The sequence below is a fragment of the Eurytemora carolleeae genome, unplaced genomic scaffold (genome assembly GCF_000591075.1).
Source record: "Eurytemora carolleeae unplaced genomic scaffold, Eaff_2.0 scaffold2590, whole genome shotgun sequence".
Classification (NCBI taxonomy): Eukaryota; Metazoa; Arthropoda; class Copepoda; order Calanoida; family Temoridae; genus Eurytemora; species Eurytemora carolleeae.
In genome coordinates this window covers 1-9121 of record NW_019398484.1, presented here as the reverse complement: position 1 = coordinate 9121, position 9121 = coordinate 1, and the positions used below count along the sequence as shown (strand labels likewise).

Here is a 9121-nt window from a genome sequence, read left to right as displayed (position 1 = left end):
AAATTGATAGGAAGGGGGGGGGGGGGGGGGGGTCCAAAAATCGTTCTCTAGGTATATACCAAATGTTTCATAAAAACTTATTGTCAAGATATTTCAGATGAAAAATATGAATATATTAAAAAATACAAGTTAAATCCTGAACTATGGTGAAAACAACACAACAGGAGAAGGGGGCGGAAGAGAAGGATAAAGAAGTTTCTAAACAAACGGAAAAAGGAAAGAGTAAAGATGACGATGGAGCAACACACGGAAATAGTGAAAAAATCAGAAGTGATAAAATTTCCTCTCAGAATGGAGAAACTAAAGAAAATGGAAAAGAAAAGTTGAGTAAGGAAACTGAAGAAGACGAAGATAGGAAAAAAGATGAGAACAAAGATGAAGAAATGGAAGTAGATGAGAAGGAGGATGAAGAGAAAAAGAGCAAGGACGAAGAGGTAGATGGGAAGGACGGAGAGGAAAATGGGAAGGACGGAGAGGTAGATGAGAAGGACAAAGAAAATGAAGAGATCATGGATGCCGAAACAAAAGAGCTAAAAGATCGTTGCACTGCGGATCCAAATTTTGCAGTGATCTGCTCGTTTTTGGAGAAATTTGGAGGAGCCTGTGGTGTTCCTTGTCCTACTATTGCAGAACTAGAGGTGATAAAGAAAGCTTTTAAAAATAGTTTAAATCTTGTTCACATTAATGATAGGAGGGGGAGGGGAGGAGGGTCCGAAAATTTTATTTTAGGACTGAACTGGATTACCTACGACTGAAGGAAATTTTATTTTGTCTTCCGTAGCAAGTTCAACTACTTCTTGTTATTTATTAATTCCATACCTGATCAGGAGATGCTTGAGAGTGGAGGGGAGGCTGGTGAAGACCTTGTCATGTTCCACGTCAAGCTTCTCAGGAAACTTAAGAAGTCTGTTACTATTGAGAAATGGGAAAAAGGATTAACCAGGTTAGATGCTAATCTTGAAAGGAGGTATATTTGTAGGCGTATTTTTAGTCTCCGATTCACAATTGTACTCTATAAACACCCATTTTTGGAACAATAAGATATCGTCGTTTTCTTTGTAAAAAAGTTTTTGTTTAGGTTTATTACCTTAATTGTTTCTGTAGTAGAGGTCGGCAACTCACTTTTATAGAGAAAAGAGAGAAACCACTATTTGCATTAATCAATATGGATATCTCATTTATCTTTTATCAAAGAATTGTCTAAAGGGAACCGTTGTGAATCAGATATGCCACTTTATGAATGGAGTATCACCGAAAAAATGCGAATTAAACAGCAAATTCATAATTCCATTGAAAGGATCTTGATACTTTAAATTTTCATCAAATGCTCAAATTCAAAGCATTTTTTTTATTATATTATGAAAATAGTTTTTTTTATACCGAGGATATTTTTTGTTTTAACCAATAATTAGAAAACAAGTTTGATTGTATTTTCTAATCCATTTTTTCTATTTACAGATTCTGTTTTTCGTACTCCAACGAAGATGGTTGGGAACTGGATAGGTAAATTGATTATTTGTGTCCATTTATTTAACAGAAACACTGTTAAAATAGTAAAATCAAAATCTATAAAAAAGTGAAGAATGAAGATTTACCAAAACATTTTCAACTCATGATTTGATTTCACCTTTTTATCATCTAACATTTTTGTGTTTTTTTTTGTTGAAATTAATATTCAATATACTGGTGAGTATAATACAATTAGTATGCTTAAGTAGTTACTATGTTTTATTTTCTAACGTAAATTTTGATGTAAGATTAATGTTCTTATTTTAAAAAATCATTCATTATTATTCTAGGTTTGGTTACAAAAGAGCAAAACTGAGTTTAAAGATACGAGCAATTAAAAACCTGTGTGAAGCTCAGTTTGACCAGAACGCTAAATTCAAGGTTTGTGTTTTTTTTTACTTTATTTTATCCAGGGGTCAAAAGAATTTCATCTTTTGCGATCTCAAATAAACGTGGAACAGTAAAATTGTTTTAAGAAAAAATTTAAGTACAATTTAAATTTTAGCTTTTTAAATATTAATATATTGGCTGTTTGTCTAAGGATTGTCACCACAGCTGAACTGAGCAGGACCAAGGTTTTTGTGGTTACTCACAAAGCCCGGTCAAATAAAAATATAGCCTCCAAAAAATATGTTTTAAAACAAGTTTGACATCTACTCATGCAAGCAGAAAAATCCGTTGAATTTTGTCATTGATTTTTAAATTTAATTTATATTTTATATATCTATATTTAAGCTGGAAATGAACAAATTGAGCAGTGATGATCTGAGATTAAGTCCTCTAGGGAAGGATAAACAAGGAAACTGTTATTGGTATCAAGTAGATCAAGGAGCTAATCTTAGGTACATTCATTCATCCTTTCATCCTTCTTTTATTCTTTCATCCTTTATTCATTCTTTTATCCTGCATCCCTCATCCTCATCCCACCCAATTATATAATATTCATCCCTTCCTTTATATAGGCATTCATTCATTCATCCTTTCATTATTGATTTAAGTATCATTTCATCCTTTATTCACTCGTCCTATCATCCTTTCATCCTTCTTGATGTCATTCATTTATTCGAGTTAAAATTGATTTCAAATTACAAAACATTTAAGAAACCTTTAATTTTATTTTATTTTTAATTTTAATATTATTTTCCTGTTTGAATGAATAGATATAAATATAAGATTTTCCACTGAAGATTTCTGTAAGGCATGAAATATTAAATTATTATATAGTACATTTATTTCTATTCTATGTATAATAAATATGTAAAGTTAAATCCAGAAATACATATATATTCATATTTAAAACTATATAGGGTGTATAAAGAGGACCTTGATGAAGAAAGTTGGGAACTGGTGGCCTCCAGTAAAGATGAGCTTGTAAGCCTTCTCACAAAACTCAAGGTCAAGGCCAACTTGTGTTGCAATGGTTTTCGAACAAAAACCTAAAAATGTATCTACCGAACATACTTGTACTAACTGTACTAACTATGGGAGGAAAAAAAGAAATATTAATCTCTTTTGCTTATATAAAATCTGGGTTATATAATTTTCATGGAGATTTTTGATGAGGGGGGGGGATCACAATGAAAGCAGGCATCCATTTTTTGATAAATTTCCCCAAAAAATTCATTTTCCTCCCTAAAATCAGTTTTTTTTCCAATTCCTCAGAATAAAACTTAAAATCATGGCCATAATTTTTTTGTGAAAAAAATTATTTTGGAAGAAAACATACATTGTGCACTATACAGTGTACACTGTACACTGTACACCCCTTAATCAAATAGATACTAATGAATAAACTTTCCATAATCAAAATTTCTTTCCTATCCTATGTTCCCCAAAGCTAAATCAAACCCTCTCTTTTGAAATCTCGGTCTTAGTTCGTAATTAAAAAATAGCTCATCTTTCTTCATTTTTGAGAACAGTCCCTTTATTAAAATAAAAAAAAAACTATATTTTAGGATGGAGTTGCAGTGACCTCAACTGAGGAGGATGAAGAGGATGAGGAGGATATGACAGGGATCGAGGATATTATTAGGTTAGACGCAATTTCAAATGATCCTCCATTTGCTGGTCCGATTTACAACTGTACTCTTTACACCTCTAAATCAGAAACAATGTGGATTTTATGCCGCTCGATTATCCCAAAGAACGTTGGAAGTCGCACAACATATTCTTGCCATAGTAGAGGATATTGGGGAATTAATGAGTTGGTTACGTTGTTGAATTAATAAGTTGATAAAGGGACGTTAAAGGGAGTGATCGTGTAAGGGCAGGCGGGCGAAAAAAGGATTTTAAAGATCCAATTTTTGCTCTTGCTGAACAATCTTACACCGTAAAAACGTCTGATAGGTTTCAAATGAATCCTAAAAAATGTCTCTACAATACTGCACTCTTAGCTTAACTGCCATGTCTACGGGTCACTCCCTTAAAGTAATAAAATTCCGTCTTGGTTTAAAAAATATCTGGGGTCGATAATATTTGTAAAAATGAATATTAATATTTTTGTAAATATCCAGGGACACGGGTCCAGTTCCTGAAAGTGCAGTCAATAGCGGAGATGTGAGCAGGGTCAACTCAGAGGACGAGGATACAAGATCTAGTCTCATAGAGGACAAGAACAGAGCGGAGGACAGGAGAAAAGGAGAGGACAAGTGTATTAAGACGGAGAAGGAGGAAGAAAAACAAGAGATTAAGAAAGAGGAAGTTGGCAAGAATGAAATGAAGAAAAACGGAAATGATGTAAAGAATAACGATCTAGAAATTAAAAAGGAAGATGAAGATAAAGAGAAGATTAAAAAACAGGAGAATGAAGCTAAGAAGAAGAAAGAGGAAGAGATGAGTATGAAGAAAGAATCGGAGGAAGTGACAAAGAAGAAGAAAGAAGGGGAAGAATTGAAATTGAGGAAAGAGGAAGAAATGAAAAATGTAAAGCAAGAAGATGACGAGAAGACGAAGAAAGAGGAGGAAGCTAAGAAGATAGAAGAAGGATCGAAACAGAAAAAAGAAGAAGAAATAATAAGGAAGGATAAGATAGAGTTGAAAAAGAAGAAAGAGATACCAGAATCTAAAAATAAAATTGAAGAAGAAATAGAAAAGAAGAAAGAGGTTGAAGAGTCAAAGAAAAAGAAAGAGGAAGACGATTTAAAGAAAAAGAAAGAGGAAGAAGAAATGAAGAAGAAGAAAGAGGAAGAAGAATTAAAGAAGAAGAAAGAGGAAGAAGAATTAAAGAAGAAGAAAGAGGAAGAAGAATTAAAGAAAAAGAAGCAAGATGAAGAATCAAAGAAGAATATAGAGGAAGATGAGTTGAAGAAGAAGAAAAAGGACGAAGAATTTAAGAAGAAGAAAGGGGAAGAAGAGTCAAAGAAGCAGAAAGAGGAAGAAGAGTTGAAAAAGAAGAAAAAGGAAGAAGAATTTAAGAAGAAGAAAGAGGAAGAAGAGTTGAAAAAGCAGAAAGAGGAAGAAGAGTTACAGAAGAAGAAAGAGGAAGAAGAATTAAAGAAGAAGAAAGAGGAAGAAAAATCGAAGAAAAAGAAGCAGGAAGAAGATTCAAAGACGAAGAAAGAGGAAGAAGAGTTAAAGAAAAATAATGCAGAGGAAGAATCGAAGAAGAAAGAGAAAGTGGATTTAAAGAAACAAGACGACGAGAGAATAAAACAAGAAGAAAAGAAAGATGTAAAGATACCATTTCGTCCTTTTTCAACGGACGAGGAGAAAGAGAAACCGGAAATTAAGGACGACCAAAAGGTAAGGTGTTAAACATCTACAGTTACAAAAGTAAAATCTGAAATTTTTAATATTTTCTTATCTTATTTTTATAGACCGGAGAGAACGGAGAAACTCTAAACGTAATGCGGAGTAAGATATCTCCAGGTTCTCCCAGACAGGATAAGCTGGTTCCCTTAAAGAAGCGAGGTCTAGAATCCCCCGTAGATCTGCCCCTCCCGGAGAGTGATAAGAAGAAACCTAAACTCGACTCAGGAGACGAACCAGCTGAACCTGAACCCGGAGCGGACTCAAGCATGATTGTAGGAGAGGAGATATCTGAAGCTCCAGTTGTAATTCAAGGATCAGGTTCAGGAGCTGAATGCAATGCTGGGAATGCTAAGGTTGGAGCTAGGAATGGTAGATCTAGGTCTGTCCGGAAGGTTGATGATGAAAGCGAGGAGGAAGAGGAGGAAAGTGATGAGGATGAGAAGCCGATAAAGAAAGGAAGAAAACCGAAGGAAAGTGAAGGTTCCGAGGATGAATTCAGTCCTGATGAAACTCCAAGTAAAGGAAGAGGTAGAGGAGGGAACAGAGGTCGAGGTCGATGTACACCCAGGGGTCGAGGTCGCGGTAGAGGTCGGGGAAGAGGGAAGCCAGCCTCCGAGGAGAGCGCGGAGGAGTCGGAGGAAAGTGATAACCAAAAATCGAAGAAAAACAAGAAGGAAGATGAAAGCGAGGAAGAATCTGAAGCAGACGAATCTCAGCAGAAGAATGGGCGTGGGAAGAAGAGTGAAAGTGAAGAAGAAGAGAAAGGTCCCGTTCGAAGTGCCGGCCGAGGAAGAGGGCGAGGAGCTGCTCCTGGAAACGGAGCTGCATTTGGGAAAGCAGCTGCTGCTAAAACAAATGAATCTGTGGGAAGACGAGGTAGCTCTAGAGTACAAATACTTAAACAAAAAGAAGAGGAACGGAAGAAAAAAGAAGAAGAAGAAAGGCTCAAATTATACGCAGAAATGAAAATAAAAAAGGAAGAACGTGAAAAGAGAAAGCTAGAGAAAATGAGAACTCTCGGCGCTGATTACATGATGCACGAACGAAAGAGAAAACTGAAAAAGAAACTAAGAAAGCGGAAAGCGGAGATGACTTTGCAAGCCAGTGATGATGAAAAGGATTTAGATTACGAGGAGCAGAAGAAGAGGAAGAAAGAGAAGAGGAGGGAGAAGAAGCCGAGGAAAGGGGATTCTGTGAACAAAGAGTTTTCTCAGTTTTCGTCCGGAAGTGATGGAACAGGTCTGGAGGATGAATCCGACCTAGAGGAATTATACCAGGAGATTGCGGTAATACAGGGGACATTAGTTCCAAAAATAATACTTGGCCCGTTTCTAACACTCAGTGTTAGAAATGGGCACAAATTAAAAACTGGGGTTTTAAGGATCCCATCAATGTCGAGAGTAAAAGTCGATGGTATAAACTATAACCAACATTTTGTTAAGCATGACGAGGACAATAATACAATAATTCCCAATTTAAAACTATCTTCTGGAATCAAATTTATAAAAGGAGATCCTTTTTATTTTAAAACCCTTGACCGTTTTCAAGACAAGGTCAGGTTTTCCATTTTCGAACAAATCCTGAATTTGAAACATTGTGGCGTTTTCGAGACAAAACCCATTTTCCCAACTTTCAATATAAATCACGAAAATTAAAAATTATCTTTGAAGACTAAATATACTGCTCAAGTAATGGAGTCTTTTTTGGGTGAACTGGGGTGAAGGGGTTGATGAGCCAGAGTAGTGTTGTATGGGATGTAATGTTCAATCGGATCCGTCCGCTATTAGGACTGAGTCCCTAGAATCTATGTACTTTTTAGTCATAGTTTTTTAAAAATTATTTCTAAAATCTTATTTCCCTTTTTTATTTGTAAAATAAGAGAATAAAGTTGAATTAATTTCCCGCATTCTAAATAAACAATTTCATGGATTTCTAGTTCAATCTATAGTGTAAGAACATAATAATATTAAAATTTTGTTTTCTGGATGATAAAATGATTTTTAAATTATAAAAGAACAGTATTTTTTGTTTTCCATTTTGTTTATATTTTACCTTTTCAAATAATCTTGTCTTGTTACTTAAGTGCTTAAAAATTGACAATGATACGAATTCGAGTAAGTGTCTCAAAACCTGGATATGTTCCGAAAACGCGATATGAGCTGAGATGCGGTAATTGTTTCAAATTAGTTTAAAGTTGACATTTCTTGTTTCAATAATTAGTTTTAGCAATTTTTATTAAATGTATGGCGTGGTTTTGTTCAACTTGGCTAGGATTTAAGGATATATACGCCGGAAAAAGATAACTTTGCAGATTTGGCCCATTTCTAAAACTCAGTGTTAGAAATGGGCCAAGTGTTAGTTTTGGAACTAATTTCGCCTGTAATAATAAACTTAACACGTCACGATCAACTTAAAGGGACTGTATACTTGACTCTAGTAAAAATAGGCATATCCCATACACAAGAAAACCCTTATCTGATAAAAATTGTGGAAGATATCGTCATTTTTCCCTTTATTATTTTCCGTGTACAGCACATCCCTTTTCTTCTTTCCGCAAAATTGATTATTTTCAATAGCGGGTTCTTTTTTTTGACTCGCGGATTTTTTGCTACAGAAACAATGACTTGGAAATTTGGCGATTAAAATACTTTCAAGCTAAAAACGACAAATTCTTTTTCAATAATGATGATATGACGGTTATTTATGTTGGATTTAATATTCGAGAACTTTTTTCGAATTGCATAATGTTCCAAATTAGCATAAAGTAATGGACAGGCTAGTTAAACATGTTTGTTGCTCATGGCCGCCTGCCTGCCTCCCCCCCCTTTCTTCTCAGCGGTGGTCTACCTAATTTTAAAAATCATTATTTTTTAATCCGTGATTACTTTTTATTTCAAATTTTTAAAATCAGGACGAGGCCGACGATTTAATGTTTAATTATCAGGATTTATTCACTATACACAAATTAATTCTGGAAAACACTATGAACTCGGTTTCGGTTGCTATAAACTGATTTAGCGGTCTGTTTACATTCTATTTAATTAGGCTTATGTCTAAACAATAATTTACCACGGAATAGGAATAAAGGGAAAGGAAATGGCGCTGATCTGGCATGAGAAAGCCAGTCGCACTGCTTTGCAGACGAGTTCGGTATTCCTTACACACACTCGTTTGGTACAGACCACACAATATGACTAGTCTAGGAAGAACAATGTCGTCAATTATAATTAAACTTGAATAACGATTAGTTTGTAAACTTCAAATAATATTCTTTGCACAAAAATTTGGCTTTATAGTGTTGACTTGAATACGTAAATATATATTACGTGTATAATGTATATTAAACTTATTTTTAAGTAAACAATTAACAATAAACAAATGTACTCTTCTAAACAACACAAATACATATATTCTTATGTACTGTATAAACCTACAGTACACACCTTTGGTTCGGTATTCCATACACACACTCTTTGGTACAGACACACACACATGACGTTTCCGCCACCTGTAATTTACAGTTTCGACATGATTTGTATATTACGGAATTTGATTTATTTTGAGTACAAGATTCTTTTATGATGAGGATGAGACCGACGATTTAAATTTTTATAATCAGGACGAGGCTGACGATTTGTTTGCCACTGATCATGAATTCAGCTGTGAATCAGAAGATGAGGAACAGGTGGGAACAAAATAGAAATAATATTTTATAATTTTAATGGTTGAAAAATTAAATTTGGAAGTCTGATCATTTTTTATTTATCTCTAATTATCTATAATTATCTATTATTACAGATGACTGATGACTGATGACTGATGACTTATGACTGATGACTGATGACTGATGACTGATGACTGA

At 34.5% G+C, this 9121-nt stretch overlaps 2 protein-coding genes across 2 annotated transcripts; both read left to right on the top strand.

Annotated features, from left to right (window-relative positions):
• The first annotated feature begins 97 nt into the window (after positions 1 to 97).
• Positions 98 to 4616, top strand: LOC111717419 (remodeling and spacing factor 1). Its single transcript, XM_023492921.1, has 9 exons — positions 98 to 638; positions 828 to 943; positions 1459 to 1503; positions 1800 to 1890; positions 2245 to 2351; positions 2817 to 2904; positions 3465 to 3541; positions 4023 to 4574; positions 4610 to 4616. Exons 1-9 carry the CDS (start codon positions 144 to 146, stop codon positions 4614 to 4616), a joined length of 1578 nt encoding a protein of 525 aa, XP_023348689.1. The 5' UTR covers positions 98 to 143.
• Positions 4617 to 4686: 70 nt separating this feature from the next.
• LOC111717418 (remodeling and spacing factor 1) lies at positions 4687 to 8944 on the top strand (the record flags this gene model as incomplete). Its single annotated transcript, XM_023492919.1, is given in 3 exon segments — positions 4687 to 5250; positions 5325 to 6545; positions 8879 to 8944. Coding segments are annotated over 3 exon segments (1851 nt in total), but the record flags the coding sequence as incomplete, so codon positions are not given.
• Positions 8945 to 9121: the final 177 nt, after the last annotated feature.